The sequence below is a fragment of the Onychostruthus taczanowskii genome, unplaced genomic scaffold, assembly GCF_017590055.1.
Source record: "Onychostruthus taczanowskii isolate IOZ18803 unplaced genomic scaffold, ASM1759005v1 scaffold101, whole genome shotgun sequence".
Taxonomy (NCBI): Eukaryota; Metazoa; Chordata; class Aves; order Passeriformes; family Passeridae; genus Onychostruthus; species Onychostruthus taczanowskii.
This window is the reverse complement of record NW_024496638.1, coordinates 911078-929881: the sequence shown is the minus strand read 5'-3', so window position 1 is coordinate 929881 and position 18804 is coordinate 911078. Positions and strand designations below refer to the sequence as shown.

The 18804-nt window shown below is 39.4% G+C and overlaps 1 protein-coding gene across 8 annotated transcripts in view; it reads right to left on the bottom strand.

The window, feature by feature from the left end:
* The window catches only part of LOC121339309 (golgin subfamily B member 1-like), a 34054-nt gene extending 17052 nt beyond the window's left edge, over window positions 1-17002 (bottom strand). For 2 of the 8 annotated variants that reach the window (XM_041411010.1, XM_041411047.1), the window contains exons 1-21: window positions 16960-16986; window positions 14491-14548; window positions 13682-13934; window positions 12827-12973; window positions 11853-11975; window positions 11103-11270; window positions 10658-10843; window positions 10268-10390; window positions 10007-10120; window positions 9554-9875; window positions 9098-9207; window positions 8625-8742; window positions 8441-8532; window positions 7815-7965; window positions 4197-4306; window positions 3277-3400; window positions 2300-2430; window positions 1462-1509; window positions 1055-1164; window positions 620-788; window positions 165-269 (exon numbers count right to left, since the gene is read on the bottom strand). In XM_041411010.1, coding sequence (XP_041266944.1) covers window positions 165-269; window positions 620-788; window positions 1055-1164; window positions 1462-1509; window positions 2300-2430; window positions 3277-3400; window positions 4197-4306; window positions 7815-7965; window positions 8441-8532; window positions 8625-8742; window positions 9098-9207; window positions 9554-9875; window positions 10007-10120; window positions 10268-10390; window positions 10658-10843; window positions 11103-11270; window positions 11853-11975; window positions 12827-12973; window positions 13682-13934; window positions 14491-14513 — 2727 coding nt within the window. In that variant the 5' untranslated portion in view covers window positions 14514-14548; window positions 16960-16986. Of the gene's footprint in view, window positions 1-164; window positions 270-619; window positions 789-1054; window positions 1165-1461; window positions 1510-2299; window positions 2431-3276; window positions 3401-4196; window positions 4307-7814; window positions 7966-8440; window positions 8533-8624; window positions 8743-9097; window positions 9208-9553; window positions 9876-10006; window positions 10121-10267; window positions 10391-10657; window positions 10907-11102; window positions 11271-11852; window positions 11976-12826; window positions 12974-13681; window positions 13935-14490; window positions 14549-16959 lie in introns of those variants that run through there. The other 6 variants (XM_041411037.1, XM_041411019.1, XM_041411028.1 and 3 more) reach the window with 6 other exon arrangements.
* Between the last annotated feature and the right edge of the window lie 1802 nt (window positions 17003-18804).

Below are 18804 nucleotides of genomic sequence, written 5' to 3'. Positions count from 1 at the left end.
CCCAATGTAAAGTCACAAGATATTCTTCTTTAGATTGTTTTAGCAAACAGAAAGCCCACTGTATGAAATTTAAAGCCGCTCATGCTGTCACTTTTGCTGACATTTAAATGGGCCATGAAAAATGAGCACAGAATTTCTTCTCTCACATTATTTTTATAAATTACCTTTTCTTTCAATGTAGCAACTCTTTCCGTGAGATCACTGATGGCTGTTTTCTGCTCAACGTTCTCCACTTCATACACACTGCATTTCTTTAAGGCTTCATTCAGCTTAGTATTTAAAGTTCATGTGATAGAAACACATAGAATTCTATTAAAATTGTGATGTTGCCAGTTATAATACTGAGTTCACACAACAGTGAAGTTCATACTTTTAAATTCATAAACAAAAACTTATCACCCCAATAAAATGTAAATACTTTCATGCAAAGCTGTGCTGGGTCTAAGAAATCCTTACACCAAACTTAAAGCAAAGCAATTAAATGACCAAAACCGTAAAGACAAAGTGCAAACTTTCAGACGGAGAAAACAGCAACAATTCTGTTGGGACACAAATCGAAAGTTATGGTTAAAGCTCATCAGTTCTAATAAGTGAAATAGTAACTGTAATTTTAACTTACCTTTTGTTCAACATGCACAAACTTTTCCCCAAGTTCTTTGTTCAGAATTTCCTTTTCTTGAAGCAGTTTCCTCAGAGTTTCAACTTGTTCCAGCTTTTCTGTCGTGCTCGCCAGTTTTTGTTCTCTTTCTCCAAGTGAATTTTCAAGGAAACTATTTCTGTCACTTAATCTGAGAAGAAAATACATATTTAGATATTCTGAAAACAAAGCTTGCGTTAAGTCTTCTAAACTTACTAACCCCAAACTAAGAGAATTATTATTTTTACACTTTCCACTTAAACTTCCCACTATAAAAATAACACAACTGCAAACAGAAACATGAGCCAAGTAATCGTTTTTTAAAGTGTTTTGAGAGATTATACGCCTCATTAGAAGCTGAAGTTTAAAGCAGAGAAAGCCAATGGTGTGTGATATTGTAAAGAACCTTGGTTTTACCCTTTAAGCTGCTCATTCAAGCCAGAGATCAGAATTTGATGCTTTTCCAAATCTCGCATTTGTTGGTTGCGCAACTGGGCGAGTTGAGTTTGCAAACGCTCATTTTCATTCTGCAACAAAGCAATGATGAAGAGCATTATTACACCCAGAGAAGCATGAGAGAACTTCACTTTGTTCACACAGCTTTTTGAAGGTTTCAAACACAGTACAAATCTCCTACTCTAAGTCAGATCCACTGCACCAGTTCAAAAATAAAACCACCAAAAAAAAAGAAAAAAAAAAAAGTACAACAGCAACCAACAACCAAAAGCAAAACACATCCAGAATCAACAGCAAGTAGGACAAACGTGGCAAACTTGTCACCCTTCACAAACAGAAGGTGGCATTTTGGAAGAGACAGAACACACCTGCACTGCCCTCAACAGCTGCCCTTCTTCCTCTACACCAAACGTTACCTGTATTGAAAGGCTTTGTTACAAGAGTCTCAATAATTAATGTAAGCTTGTCTCTTACCTTAAAACCAGTCATTCTTTTTTATACACGTGCAACTTAACAGATAAAGAACTGAGTAACGCACCAAGAGTTTGAGTACAAGATCAGTTGTGTCACTTAGTGAAAATATGGTTCCCAAATTACCACAGTAATTTGTCAGTCAGGCAAGACTAAAAATAACTTTTCCTTTAAAAAGAACTCTACTATTCTTTGTGGGGCCTTCAGTGAATGGTTTTAAAATACAACTATGTATCTAGCTAATATCTAGAGTTTAGACTGCATGTGTATTTATTTACATAAAATTATGGATCATTTTTATATAAGCAGTTTCTTCTCTAAAAAATGTGTACATATATATATGAAAAATTAATACACACACTCTTACAAAAAAGAAACTTAACAGATATAAGGAGTGGGAAATTCAAACGAGTCATAACCAAATCTAATTCTGGACCTCCTGGCAAAGACCTCCACAAAGAATTATGAAAATCATATTGTCTTTTTACTATGTTTCTATAACAAATAAAGCTTAATCCTAATCATAATTCTCCACATGCTGAACAAAAGCAACAGGCTTCAGCCTCAAAGCATAATACAGGATGTGCACACTGTCTGACAACATAATTAATGAGTGTAAATTGGGTTTCAGCCATTTTTACTGATGGGCTTGGCTTACTGTAGGCTTTGATATAAAGAACATAAACTCAGAATGAAACTCTTGCATCATAAGGTTTACACAACTCCAAAGCTCACCTGGAGAGCCTCCATTCTACTTTGAAGCTGAAATCTGTCTTCCAAATCCTGACAACGCTCTTCCAGAAAAAGTATTTGTTCCTGCAGTTGGTTTCTTTCCAATTCCAGCTCTTCAACCACACTCCGTAAACCTACTCAGGCCAAAGAAGGAAAATTCTTTCAAGAGAAGTCTACCAAAATGCCTGAAGTCTAGAAATGGCTGCAGCTCTTTATTCAAAGTTCTCATCAGTGATGGGCACAAACAAATTTCATCTATTTCTAGTGGAAATGCCTGAGGCACTACATCCTCAAAATTTCTTTGGCAAAAGTACCCTTAACTGTTGGAAAACCAAAACAAGTTGCAGAGCTCATGGACTCAGAGGACCTAGCAGAAATATTCAAATATTGAGCCACTATTATTGTGGCTCAACCAATAGTGTGGCTCACGTTACATTAACCACAAGTTGATCAGGTGCTTGCAGGATCATATATTAAGTAATAATTAATAAACTGGCCTGGACTGACAATTTGCAAGTGAGCCCACTCCATCTTAACAATAAGATGTATTTGCAATCTTTACCACTGATATAAAATCATCAGCATTAAAAACTGAGAATTGTATTTTTAAATTAAGCAGCAGTGGAATGGAATTCTGGTTTGCAATATAACTGTGATATAAACTGGAAACACATTCACAGGAACAGCTCATAACTTAAAACAAACACATGATCTTGCCACATGGGATATTTGATGGGCATCAAAGCTCATCCAATTCCAGTGCTCAGCCACATTGACGCTGCACTTGTGAGCCAGAACTAGGCAGTTCATCCAGCACGCACATGCTTGGAAACGAAAAGGAAGAAAACACAAGGCAAAAAAATCCAACAAAGATTAGAATACACCACAAATGGGCTGTTAGCTGAATTTGAAAACGAAAATAGACACAAAATGCAGATGCTGTGTGCATGCTTTCATCAACTGTCTAGTCGCTATCACACCTGCATTGGGTGAAGGGTACTCTGGCCACCAACCTCCCATGTTTTCTCCTTCAGCTGAGTCAGTGCTATCCAAGGTGACATTCAGTTCTTGGAAGCATTGTTTGCCATCGAAGGGGAATTCTTCCTACACACAAAAGATGAGAAGGAAGTTTAACTTAAAGAAGGAAGCAAGCAGGGGTAAATTCTGCTACTAAAACCAGTTTCAATAAAAATTCCAGAACTTAGCACTGATTCAGGTGCTTAAATGCAAGTATGTGGGATTGCTGTGAACCAGAGTGGCCTCCCCAGCTTCCAGCTATTATTCCCAGAGAAGCCAAGTCTCCCACAGGTTTTTTAAGACACCTGCAAGCCTTTAAAAACACCCTTGGCTATCTGAGAAGCTAATGGATAACAGTGTTCAGATATCTTAATTAGTGCCCTGATTTCTGAAGTTAAGAGTGCTCTGAAGTATCAGTTAACTATCTTCTTCCAACAGTCTGTTAGTGGGACAATGACATCCTAATTCTTTAAAAAGTTACCATTTTTTCATGCAAGGTACAGCACCACCTACCTAGAAGTCCAGCTGAATGAAGTGGCACTAATTATTCAGTAAAGCTCCACCAGCAAAGAGATTTGTAAAGATTTTATAGAAGCCAAAAACAGCCTTAATATCTGAAGCATGCACATGGCTTCAGGCATGGGAATTACTCCAGAGAAAACCTTGTGATTTTTCAGGGGAAAGGAGTAAGAGGTGTGATGCCATTGGAATTTCTCATCTTCTGGCTATGTACACGATCATTAAATTTATCCATGTTTTCACTTCCAATCTATGTTCTTAAGCTCCTAATGTTTTAAAGACTAAAGCACCACATAAATAACAGCACTTTCCACATTTTTATTAACAGACAGGTAAAAATAAACTCACATCTCTTTGAACCTACCTGCAGCTTCCTGCTGGTCTGACTGCCTTTTCTTCTTGCCTGCTGCAGCCTGCCCATTCCTTGAACTGTGGCCAGTTCCTCCTCCAGCTCCTGCTGCCCTGAGACTATGGCTGGATCGGAGCAGCCAGGAAAGAACCAGTCATCCTCAATCAGTTTTGTGCCACAGGAAAGCATTTACATTTATATCAGACACTACTACATGAAAAGAGATCAGGGACAGGGAGAAGTCCCTACAAATGACTGACAGGAACAAGATTAAAGATTAAAATCCACTGCATTCACCTTGTGATTTCCCTCCAACACTGCTATGTAGAACATAAAGTCTGAGTATCTCACTAAGAAGAAGCAAACAGAAGTCTAACTTCACTTCTTCATCAGCCTCTAAAGGAAGACTTTATACAGGAGGGTGGAAAGGGGGAGGTTTAACCATACTAAGAAGGAAAGCCAATCAATCAAAATGCCAAATTACATCTCAATTCAATTTACCAGGTTCAAATATGCCTAATTTGTATGATGAAAAACACAGCTTTTTCAGCTGATGCCTTTTTATTCTCAACAAGCACATTCATTTTTATAAAAACTTTAATTTTAGTACGAGCTCTAAAGCCAGATCATTTGAGGAAGTCACAAGCACATGTTACACTGCAAACTGGCATCAAACCATCTTATCACAAATTAGTATCATTCTTTTCAGGACAAATAACAGAATCACTAGTAAATAAACACACTGAATAAACTGAGAATATGAAAGCTTAGGTATGCATCCTGTTCATTGTTAGAAATGATTTGTCATCTGAAGTGCATTCCCATCTGTTTTGTGATACAACAAAACACGTTTGAGGTAAAGATTAGGAAACAACACATTCCATGCAAAGCAGACACAACAGCACAGCCAGGGAAAGGGAGAGAAAGTAAAGGTGGCTCCATATTTTAACTGAAAGTTACATTAATTGGATAATTACAAACTTGGCTTTCAGATTAACCACATGAATCCACAGCTGTCCTCACCGCACACAAAACTCAGAGAATTCATGTCAATGCATCTGTGAGGTCAACACCAGGAACTATTTGGAGATTCAACCCTACAAGGAACACCTTGCTTTCATCTGAGTTGGCCAAGGATTACTTATAGCACAGATTTCCTTAACTCACAATTCTGTAGAACCTGCTAGATTTAAATTCTTCCTGTAATATTCCAAAACTACACCCCTAATGTCTTGTCAGAAAAGATTAGTGGGGAAAAAAGGTAAAGAAAAAACAATGACCCTTTTCAAGTGGGATTGATAAACTGGATTATACTTCTGATGTCAATTACACTTCGGCTTCTTACACTGTCAGTTCCTAAGTGTTTTAAACACCCTTGTCTATTTTCTAGATTTCACTTTTTTTTATCATTATGCATACCTTTTTTTTTTTTTATCATTATGCATACCTTTCCAAGGCTGTAAAATTAAATGTAAAATTAAATTTTGATCACAGGCCTTAAATCTCTGTTGACAAGAATTGCCATTTAAGGGGTTCAAAGAATAACATCTACTCCAGGTAAAAATTTAACCCCTCCTCTGACACTGTAATATAGGAACCCAACATATTTAGGCTCCTAAGTATCTGATGATGAAAAAAACCCAGTGAAAGTACAACTGTCATAAAATAATGGAAGTATAGAAATTGGAGCTTTAGAATGATTTAGCACACTGAGACAAGTGTTAAAACACTTCCAGCTGAATTGAGCATTGCTTTAACAATTAGTAAGTAAATACATTTTCTAATGTTTCACAGCAGTTTAGGAAGCTTTTCATTTGCAATTACCTAACATAAAAACCTGAAAAACTTCCCAGAACACCTTTTTTCAGATACACACTGCATATAAACAAATATGATATGTCTGTACCTCCCTGAGTCACTACTGATGCTACATGTTACTTACATATGGCTTAAAATATTGGTAGCTAATATTAATGCATGCAAGCTCAGCAATTTATGGGATGGAATTTTTTTTTAAAATACTACTGAATTTCAGATAGCACTAAGAATTCATTTGATTCTTACTTAATCACAACCACTTGTGGCAAGCCAAGAAATTTGTCTCTAGATAAAACATAAATATGGAGCCAGCTGTTACTACAATGTGAAGTGAAAAAATGAAGATGACTTCATTAATATAAAAGAAGAAACAGGTAGTGCAAGGCAGGAGAAACTCAAGTTGAAACCCAGCAGTTGTTACACATATTGCTAAAATCCACAAACCATCAATGGCAAACCTTGCAAGGTACTGTCGGCGATTTTCTCCACAAGAAGCAAGAGCTGGAGAAATCAGCAACAGCACATTCCAAGGGGCCATTGCTGCAGGAACCTGCATGCACAAAACTGATGGGAAACTGTTCTCCCTGGCTGCCCAGATCGCAGTGGAGGGTAGGAGTGGAGGGGGAAGGGACGCTCAGGGCTCACCAGGTGGAACGGCAGGAAAAAAAGAAACAGAAAGATCATGCTACTCCCAAGGGGAAAAAAAAAATGCAAAATTAAACCTGGACTGAGGCAGAGGAAATTTTACAAGTGTTATTAATATTGCATGTGGCTCTGTGGCCAGCACAGATGTGCTAACAGGTAGATGTGATGGAGGGGTATTATTCCCTTTCAACACCAAACCATAAATCCTTCAAACAGAAGAGACGTGATCCTTAAAACATTGTTGTGCTTACACACTGAACTTTCAAATGGATCATGGAAATGAAAAATAATTCAGCTGCTGATTGAAAAGAGAAGGCCCACATTAACTAACTGGATTAATTATGATGGTAGATCCTGTGCATTAAAATTTGCCATTATTCCCCATGCAGTTAACTAAGGGGACAAAACTTGCAATTTAGTTCAGATGGCATGGAAAGAGCAGTAAAAGCTATCTAAAATTTAACCAGACTTTTATAAACTTTAATAGAAGCAACTTCAGTTTCTCAACAGCTGATTAATTAACAATTTAGCAAGCTCAAAAACCTGACATTACTTGAAATGCTATTTTTTGTAGGTAATCTGATGTTTTTAACCACCTCCAAGCCACTGCCAGTGAGAATTATTCAGCTGGCCCATACAAGTGGCACCTACTAACAGATCACTAAATATCCTAAACAGAATTAATGAGACATCTCCTAAAGAGAAATTCCATGCCAGGCACATTTTGCTTAAGTACCAACTTCATTCCTCTAATTCAAACCAACACTCTAGTCCCCCAGACTTTTACCAGTTCTCTAGGCAGGCAGCTTTAATATTTCAATGGGGAACTATTTATTATTGATAAAATATGATTTTTTTATCATTTTTACCACTTTTCATATTCAGACAATAAGCCTGTCAAGCAGTCTTACAAAGCAGCAGCTCAAATGGCAAACAGAACAGCACATCTACTAAATAAAAATTATATAAAACAAGATGAATATATGAAAACCAAACTTGAGGGAATAGGAAAAAGCAGAAATTGCAAATTTCAGCAATTTCACTAACTATACATATTTTATGACTACAGAAATGAGTCATGGTGGTGTGCTATCAATTCGACCTGAAGCATAACTGACACACACAGATCTACAAAATCAGGACTGTCGAATTGGAAATAAAATAATTCACCTTCTCTCTCCTCCTCAATCTGAGCCATTCTCAAGGCCATGGCAGATTTCTCTTCTCGGACTTGATCCCGGGACTCCTCTGACTCTGGGACATTTTCCTGCCATTCCAAGAGCTGACTCTGCAGTTCATCCACACTACCTGATTCACTGGCCTAACAAGAGACATTCTGTATTAAAATTAATTTACCACACCTCTCTGCAAATCTAAATACATTGTAAGTTGGCAAACCACCATAATTCACCATTTAACTTAAATTAAAATCTATTAAATTGGTAAATGCAGATTGTAGATATTGCAGATTATGTGAAAAACAAGTCCCACAAACTCGCAAAGTATTAAAAATATTTTGTCTACAAAACAACAGCCACACTTTGATGACTCACATATTAAACATAACTAAAGCAAACTTGCTTGGAAAAATGTAATTTAAAGTGCGTGCAAAGTAGGTAGAAATCAATCTTTTTGAGTAATTCAAAACTTGTCATTGTGTTCTCTAACTGAATAGCCATTGACAATTCCATCGATCAATAAATTAATTCTCAGCTCCAAAATCCAGCTGACACACTTTTCAAAGTCTAATTAGCACCATTAATCAATAACTCATGCAAATCAATTTTCAAGTCAACCTGTGAAGCTGCTCTCTTTGTAACTTGGTCAAGATCAGCCTGCAGCTTCCTCTGCTGTTCTTCATAGAGCTCGAGCTTTTTCAGCAGTTCTTCTACAAAAACAGAACAAATTTGGTTCATGAGGACACAAATAATTTCTTTTTGCCTCTTTGCTTTGGATCATCTGCAAAAGATTTTCTTTTACCATTCTGAGTTCCAATTTCATGCAAAGACTGCAGTTTTGACTGTAGTTCTTCATTTTCAACTTCTAATTCTGACACACGATTGCTTAAGGCAGATACATCATTGTTTTTGGAGGAAAACTGAAAGACAAGAGAGTTATGGGGGTTTCAAACACAGCAACATCACAGCAAAGTCATTTTTTTCCCTTATTCTTTAGTAGTATCTGGAATTGCTGGTTTTCTAATATTTAAAGTGCAATACAGCAGCTCTCTCTAACGAATTTACTCCTAAATGCTGGTAACACAATTTGTACTATTTTCTATTTAAACTACATCTTCTATCAACACTTTATGTCCATTCCATTTTCATACCTTAATTCATAAAGTAAACTGTTTTAATATTCTATTTACGCCACAGTTTACTTTTTCCCAATCAAAACTCCAAGCACAGTAGTTGGAGAAAGACACAGAGCCTTAAACACAAAGCTACACATACATTTTTCAGTTCATCCTCCAGCTGTTTGATTCTTGATTTAGACCAAGCCTTCATTTTCAAAAACTTGGCTTCAGATTTGCTGGCCTCTTCCGTTTTCAATTTCACTTGGACTAAGAAAAAAGAAGCAGGAATTACTTAAAACTGTAGAGAGATTATTCATACAGACCTTGTGTGTAATTCCTTTAGCAACTGAAAGTTACACACACAAAACAACAGCATTTACGAAAAAATACAAGAATTAGACACAGTGAGAAATTTACAGTTCATGTGATTATCTTGGTAATCCTCTAACCCTCATTATTATAGCACTTGATCCCTTTAATTACTGTGGCAATAACATTCCATCAAATTTCATGTAGTTCTAATTTCAGTAAGTGTGAAATTGGCTCAAAACACGTAGAAGTCTGAGGCAAAGAAACCTTTAATACTGTCAGTGACAACTGTTTAATAGGATACCTTCCAATTCTTCCATCTTCTCTTTGGTTATAGATTCCAGATCTTTGACTTCTTTGGAGTTACTCTGCTCACCAGCACTCAACTCTGCCACTTGTTTCTGAAGCTGAACCAGGGCCTGGTCCTTCTCTTGCAGCTCAGTTTCATGTTTCTCTTGAATTTCATGCAGTTCAGCATTGTATTTCGCCTTAACTTTTGTCATTTCAAGCTCATGTTTCTCCATCATGTCTTTTAATTGGGCTCTCATTACATGTTTCTCAGCATCCAGTTTAGACTGGAGGTTCTCTTTTTCAGACAGAAGACGTTTCAGGTTTTCATTAATCTCCTGTTAAAAAAAAACCAACCAAAGAAACAAACAAAAAAACAGCACAAAACCCATTTATAATTTCATTGCAAAGTATTTTTCCTACCACTGTCAAACACTATACCTGTACTACTACTTATGGCACTTCTTACTTTCAATTGCTGGTCCTTGGCATCCAGCTCTTTTTGCAAGACATCAATCACCTGTGTCCTTCCCAGCATGACTTCTTCCTTTTCATGGAGCTTCTGTTTCAAAGCCTTTAGTAGCTACCAAAAAAAAAAAAAAAGTTAAATAATCAAGCAATCTATAAAAAATTTATTTTTATTCTCCCAACCAGACACTTGAACTGTGTCACAGAGTGTAGTAATTACATGACTCCAGATTCAAGCTGCTGAGTTTCCAGAGCAACATACCTGTTCTAGGTCAGCACTTGCATCAGATTTAGCAGCTAATCTAAAAAGCTCCTGCTCATGTTTTTCTCTCTGTGCTTCCAGCTCCTTTTCCTTTTCCTGGATAATATTTTGAAACAGACGTATCTAAAATGAAAAAGAAAATAAATATGAAACCAGTCCATAAGCTATAGTAAAACCACACTGAACTGTCTAACCAAAGATACAGAAAGATAATGGATTTCAAATTAAGTCTGAATTTTGCTTCCAGTAACATTAAATACACTAATTAATCACATTTATTCCTAGCAAGTTCCTAACAACTAAGCCCAAATGGCAACCTACTCCTCAAACAGCTGTATTCTACTTTCCCTAAGAACTGGATATAACTTTTGGAATCCTGCATTTACTTACATTTTCCATGTATGTAGCTTCTTTTCCTTGGAAATGCTCTCTTTCCTTGCTTTGAATGTTTTTCAGACTCTCGATCTGCTCCTGGAACAAGCTGCATTTTTCCTCACTGTCTCCCACCTTCTTGGTAAGGTTCTGCACCAGAATCTCCATGCTTTGCAGTGATGACTCTTTAGTTGCCAGCTGGTTCTTTACAATGCAAACCAAAAGACAATTAGCAGAAAAACGATACAGCAATCATGAAGCCTCTCCCTGGTAAGAACAAAATAATCAGCAAGTAAATACATATAAAGTAAGCAAGTAAATATATATAAATTAGGATAGTCAATAAAGAATTTTTATCCACATGAATTAACTGTATTTCAGAGAGGGACTCTAAGTAACATATCACAATTCATTGGTTCCTTGAAAGCTCTACAGAGACTTTACAACTGAGCTGCTAACATACCTTCAGTTCTTCATTGGGCAGGAATATTTGAGTGGCAGCATCATTGGATCCACAGGCCACCTGCAAATCCCTGATGTAAGCATCCCTTTCAGCCAGCTTCTTCTCCTTCTCTGCCAGCATGGCATCCATGTCAGCCCCACGGCCGCGCTGCGCCTCCAGCTCAGCATCCTGAGGTGAAAAGGCAGAACTGTTTGTGGTCCGTGCTTCCATCTCCACCACAGAAGATTGGTCTGCATAATTTCCTTACTGTCTGTGTTAGAGTACTCCAAAAATTACAATCTGATGTATTAACTGTTCTGTTTGAAGTGTAATCATTATTTACTGAGCCTTTCTCTCAAACTCTGCAGCATTCCCATTCCTGCCACCATCCCCAGGGAAGTTATGTCCACAAAACACCACAACATGAAATCAGCCCTTGCCTACATTTCCTCCTCTTATGACCTATTTTTTCAATGAGGAAAATTGAAGCAAACCAGTACTTTTGTTCAAAATGCAAGATTTAAATACAGCATTGATCCACAGAGCGTGTTTTCGTGTATCCTTCTCCACTGATCCAGGATTCCCTGCTCACTGAAGGCACAATGACAGAATTCCTACTGCCCTTGCTGAGGCTGTAACATAACAATTCCTCAACAGAAAACTCCCAGAATGGCTGCTCAGTAGCACAGAATTACATATATATTTAAATAAATATATTCAAACATAATCCTATACCACAGAGGTGAAAAGTCATGTCATACAAAACACCACCTTTTTCTGTAACTCTTCATTTTTTTGTGTGATCTGGGATTCCAGCTCTTCAATTCTCCTTCTCAGCACTAGTATTTTCCCTCGATTGGCTGCAGCATTTTCCTGGTCTCCATCTTTAGATGCCTGCAAAAATGGAGAGATTTGCATTGAACAGGTAACCCCTGGATTCTGTACCTCTACTTAGTCTGATAATATTGGTGAAAAAAGCAGACTTTACTCGCAGATTCTGTTTCAGTTCTCTTCTATATTTAATATTCCATGTAGAAGCTGGCACAGAATTTGTATTAAGCTTATAAAAGTCTTTGTATTTAAATTATTAATGATAATTACTGCTAAAAAGTGGACTGGAATGTGCAGCAAGGAGATTCACTTTCTCTGGCAATCGAAACTCAATCTGCCAAGTGTAGCACACACACTTTAAAATACAAATTTTAAAGCACAGCTTTAAAATACAAAACTCCCTGAAAAACTAAAGCCTCACTAAAGTTATTTTAGAAGCTACATCAAGTCCTACTCTAAAGAAATCCAAGTCTACTTGCACACTGGTGTTACTACAAACATCTGAGACTCTCCTGTTAACAGTGAAACACCTGACACTTTCCAGCACTTAATTTACATTTTGCTAGTAAGGACAGTTATACATTTCCTAAGGAACAAGACAGGTTTTGTCTGCATTTCTTCTCCAAACCTGATCTGCCTGATTCACATGTGTCAAAACTTTGAGCTGCTAATAGGATGAAGGAGTGAGAAATTTTTACTAAAACAATTTGAAGGGAATGTGCAATTTTCTGGATTTCTATTGAAAAATAAAAGAATTAAATAGAAACACAGATGAATTGACAGCACCCACTCAGTCAACCTTGATCTTAACCCGACTCAGCTCAAAATTTGAATTTTCCCATTGAGTCCAGCATGGGAAACAGCCTACAACACCCCAGAAATTGTATCTGCTTTCAAGTATGAGAACACCTTACCTTTTTTGGTTCTGCTTTGGCCTCTAAGCCTCCTACCACTGGTAACTGCTTCTTAAGTTCTTCCAGCTGCGAGGTTAATGATGCAACCTTGGCTTTGTTCTGCAGCTTCAGCTTGGAAAGTTTGGCATCAGCAGATTCCTTCTCCTCCTACAAACACCAAAGTCATGACAGACTAAATTAGCTACATGGACAACTGCCTCCTTGAATTCTTCCATAAAAAAAATGAGAGGGAGAAATTGGAAGTGATTAATGAAAAATATCTTCCCTACAGTGTTTCATTTTCATTATTTAAATATTCTCTTCTTTATTTAAACTTTCTGCACATGGTGATTACTACTGTATAGAATTCAAAATCTTATTATATAAATTTCCCTGTTGTTTTCATAGCAACACAAATTCTAGGCTTGATTTTTTAATGAGAAGAATTATTTTTTCATAAAAAATATAAAAAGACAGACACCTTCATGATAAAAGCTTTTTTTTTTTTTTTTTTTTTTAGAGATCTCTATATACAATGAGTTTTAAAACATGGAGTATTTTAACACTTGGCTGTTCACATCCACAGATAAAAAGGGCAGAAAGAAATCTCTCATAGGAAGAGATCAACCTTATGACTTTTTTAAAAAGAGTAACAAAGCTCCAAAAAAGCCTTCAGGATATTAGAGATAAATTCCTTCTAGCTCAGTCCTGGAACAGAACACACAGTGGGAAAATGCAGCAACGTCCAGACCCCAGAATAGCTCCTTGTGACCATCCCAGAGCTGCTCAAACAGACCAGCAGCTTGCAAAACGTGACAAACAGGACTGGAAGGGGGATTTTAAACAATGGTTACGACACGAACACATGCTCAGTACCTTTAACTGGAGATCTTTGCTCCGGAGCTCAGCATCCTTCTCCCTGACGAGCTCCTTGAGCTGTGCCAGCAGCTGCTCGGTGCTCGTCAGCTGCTCCGTCAGATCCGTCACGGCCGCGCTTCCCGCGTCCCTGGAGGCCGCGGCCTGCAGAGATCCAGGGGAACGTTCAGCCCGGCCAGGCCCACGGTGCTTCCAAAGAGCCAAGTGGGGCACACACTGCGCCGCTCCTGCAGCGCCTGCCCTTCGCGTCCCACTTCATTACAACAGTCAGCAAATGCCATGCTAAAACTTCCATGGGTTATATATACTTACAGCAGGCTGGTTTTACCAAGCCACATGGAATTCTAAACCTTATGAGCTGCTTTAGCAAGCTTGGCTTGAAATACAGCAAAACCATCCAGGCATTCTAGGTATGAACACCTGAACTTCCTCATTCCCTTGATTTGTGTTGTGACAGCCAGCAGTGCTGCTAAGTAAAATAAATACCCATAAAATATTGATATTGAACCTTCTCTACCCAAAGATACCCTGAGGATGGAGCTTATGTAACTCCTACAGATGTTTCCTTAAGGCAGGATAAGCAGAGTGAGGACAAGCACAACAGCTGTGGAAGGCACGAGAGAGATTAAATATCAAGGAGATAAGAAACAAGGACACAACCCAACTTTTAGAGCCCTAGAACTGTCATGGTAAAACTAGTCAAACAACTGCTTTATAAAAGAGAAAATACATATAGCTAGTGCATAAAAAAATTAAAGTCTCTGTGTCAGAGAGTCTTAAAAAGATATTAACAGTAATTCAGTACTTACTGCTGTTTTGGAAGGAGAATCATCTCCACTACCCCATTTCCACATAGTTCCACGATGGCTACAGAAAAATAAATGAAATAATACCACAGTAAGTATCAGGAACTCAAATAACTATAATTAATTCACACTTCTATGTATCTCGTTGTGAAATGCTTGAGAGTGATTTACTCAGTTCTGACAGCACCTCTGATCTCCACTACACCACCAGCTGTTGAGAAATAACACTTCTCATTATGTACAAAATATGCATAACGTGCCTTTTCTAAAAACCACCAGTCAGTAAAATGCCAGTAATTCCAAAAATCATCCAGAGGAGTCTTTAAAGAGTAAATGCCATGAAGTATTATCCAGCACAGCTGCCTCTCCAACATATAAATAGAAGACACAAACCACATATAGTTTGCTAATATTTAACCTGACCTTAAACACTGCCTGTCACTGCAGGAAAGCAGGGCTTACACCAACACAAATTTCTACAAAATCACACATTAAGGCTAAAACCATTAAATAACATCAAACTGCTTGAATTGCTGTGACTGCTGCTCATCTGAAAAGCACAATCAGCACTGCACCTGCTCAGTAATTGTCACTCTCAATTAGCAACACCCAGAGGAAAATCTTGTGTCCTTCCCGTTCTGTATTACAGACTCCTGAAGCACACAGGCACAGACCAGGCCCGAATTTGGAAAGCAGGTTATAGTAAGCACGAGCACACAGCTTATCTTTGAAAGAATGCAGCCTGATAGCAGAGGCTGCTTTTAAAGCAGTTCATCACTCCAAAGCTCAATCCAGGAATCACAGACTGCAACCTATGGCCCACATCACCTACAATTCCAGACTGGATCCTCCAGATCTCCCCTAACAATAAAATCAGCAAACGAGCCAAGGGTGTGGGGATGGGAATTGCAGAACCTGTCAGTAAAACCCTCCTCTCATAACTACTGCAGAGCTGTAACATCAAACCTGTTCCCAGTGGAAAGCTCACTTCCAGGCACACCAAAGGGTCACCCAGGTACAAAGAGGCCAGAATGACTCACTAGATGGAACACGCTGGTGCACTTGTAAATATTTCAGCTCATTCCCAGCTCTGACTGACAGAATCATTTTGCTGGACTCACCTGCCCGCATTCCTACCCAAATACCTCAACTGTTCCTTCCTAGTGTTTTTTTTATTTACATCAGTGACCCTAAACACTGACAAGTTTTCCAAATCAAGCTGGGAAACAAAACTGATCAGGTTTTTCTTACCAGGCATGAAATCAACCAAGGACGGGTTCTGCTTTTTTTCTGGGGTACAGACATCAAGTTAAAGCTGCAATCTTTGGTTAAAGCTGCAATCCCTCAACTCTTTATCTTCCACAACTTCCACAAGACACAACAGAAGCTGCTTAATTTTATAAAACAACTTTCTCCAAATGCTCAAAGTACAACTGAGGTTTCAGCTCTGATCACAACAGGACATTACCAAAAAGAAAAGCCCCAACAGCAGCTTTGCCTTCCTAACTCATTCCCTACCAGCTGCAGCCAAATCCAGCTAAAAAAAAAACAAAAAACAACTAATCTTGTATTATTCATCTGGGCACTTTCCAGCCTCCTCGGTCCCCTGAGTCAGAGACCACAGGGCCCAGCACAAGGGGCACATGACAGATTTGGGCAGCAGCTCATTCCAGCTCTCACTGCTAAGGAAGGCGATGGCAGTCCCCTCCCTCCTCTCTGCCGCAGGCCCACAGCAGGCAAACAAACTGTGTAACAACCCAGCTAAGCCTAATATTATTTTAGAACCATTCCCCAAAATAATTTGGTGTTGGCAACATACGCACTGAAAGAAAACAATTTTTATTTAATGGTTTTCTCCTAGTACGGGCACACTTTTGCTTTTGCACACCGAGATGCTGGTTCTTCTGCTGAACAAACTAAATTTATTTTCAAAAAGTCTGTGCCTTATAGGAACTAAAAGCTTCTGGACAAAACCTTGGCCAAAATCTGCAAGGACAAACAGCACACAGCACAAACTGAAGCAGTGTTAACCAAAGCACACCCACCCTGTAAAAATATATTGAGGCTTTCATATAGCTATTACTTGCACCTGTTATAAACACGATCCCTTAGTCACACTGACCACACTTACATATTAATATGAATTGTTACTTACTTTCCATTGAAAATATATTATATACAAATATATATATAATACAAGGGAAGCACTATTTTGTACGAGTGACCCAATGGAGAAACCGCAGATCACAGCAGCGCAGGTGCATGTGGGGAACTCCAAAGAGTCATTTCCACCCTTTCCCACATTTCCAACCCCTCCTGCCCGGCTCCATCGGCGCCCGGCAATGGGAGTGCACGACCCCCCCGCCTCCCCCCGTCAGGGGCTCCGCGGGGCGGGCTCGCACCGGCCGAGGCCCGGGCGGCTGTGCCGGCGGAGGGCAGGGGTTTTGGCGTGGCCGCGATGTCCGCACTCACCTGCGGGGCGGCGGAGGGGCGGCCGCGGCCCCCCCGGCCGCGCCCGCCGGGAGCGGCTCCGCCCCCGCCGCAGCGCCACCTGCCGGCGCGGAGGACTGGCCGCCTCCCACACGGCGCTCTGGCCCGGAGGCCGCCTGATCTCCCGGGATTCCCGAACTTTTTTCCCGTTTTATTGTGAGGAAGCAGGGACCTACAAGCCAGATATGCGTCTCCCTACATATTACCACGTGTTTATTGACTGCTCACCAGTGCCAGCGCCTCACCACCACCCTCACAGGAGAGAATTTCTTCCTGATGTCTACTCTCAATACTCACCTTCCTTTAATTTAAAGCCCTTACCCAAAGGCCTTCGTTCCAGGTTAGACTGTCCTTCAGTTTGTTACATTTACACATGAGCAATGCCAAAGTCTCCAGTAAAATTCCACCAGCTCAGTACCTTGCAGTGTATGATGTAATTGAGAGGTATTTATAAATAAAGTTAAAACATTTTCATACTAGAAAAACTGGCTGTTGTATTATTAGGAAAGGGAGTTTTCATAACAATAGTTGCATTGATCTCACTTTCAGGGAGAGGAATGGATTGAAAATCCTAAGCACAAAAAAAGGAAACCGCCTCCAGCTTGCTTTAGGGTAAAGTATGGAGGTACAAAAGGAAGCTGTGCCTCCTATCTGACAGCAGCACCCTTTATATTTTGCATTTTGTAATCTTTTAGGTAGTCTTTTTATCTGTGTGCAAACTGCAGATTTCTGGAGATAAGTGGCACTGGGTTCTGGGCTACAGCCCCACCATTCCCCAGGCAAGCATCACTTCATCCCACAGAACAGAGAATGAACCTCAATTCACAGGATCCTACAGCATTACCATGACTGGGAGCAGGAAAGAAGAAAACCCATCAGACTTTAAAAATAATTTGATTTCAAGATGTGGCTGTGTCATTTTCATCTCTTTAATCTTTTCCTGGTGCAGCACTCTTAACATTGTTCCTGTCCGATGCGGGCTAAACCGTGACACTGTGCATGTTCTCACCCAAGCCCTGGCCACTTGGGAACATGACAGCCTATGATGATGGGTGCCTGAAGATCCCTGCAAGACGTGAGCATCTCTGGAAATAGCAGTCTGAGCATGGAATGAATTCCAGAACCACAGGCTTGCATGTGGCACAGAGCACTCCTTGGAGAATCCTCTGGAGAATAACGTTTCTGTGGTTTGCAGCAGTCTCCAAAACAAATTCCATTGTGAATCTGACCACAACATCCATCCTCTCAACCTGTAACCTTTGGGATTTTATCCCCATCCTGCAGTGTCTCCATAGCTTTTTTCCCAACCTGCCCCACAGCAGCATCTCTGAATACCTGTGAGAGAGGAGAAAACAGCAGTGCAGGTGCTTCACTCCCATCCCTATCTACCAAAATGGTGTGAGGGGCAGGTTTGAATTGTACCAAGCACCAAACCTACCCTGTGCAGTGAGGAATGGTGAAGCTGTCATTCCTGACAGCACGAGTGTGCCATGAATAACTCAGCTGGACTCACAAGGTGCTGGGATATGCGTTCAGAAGCATCTAAATCAATTCAAGACTGCTTATCCCTTAAATAGAACCAACACTGGATCACATGCAGAGATTTTGTTACTTGGGAGGGGAACTTTGCTCCAAACCCTTTTGGTTTTACTCATTCCACTTAGGAGGAAGAAACCAAAAGTATTTTTAATTTGCCCTTTCCTAGGCTCCAGGACAATTTTCCCTATGCTGTAAGTTGTCATACCCATAAAAATAAAATCATCTGCAGGTCTTCATTTTATCCCAATGTATAAATTATTCTTGGAAGGATGGGAGTGGAGATGACAA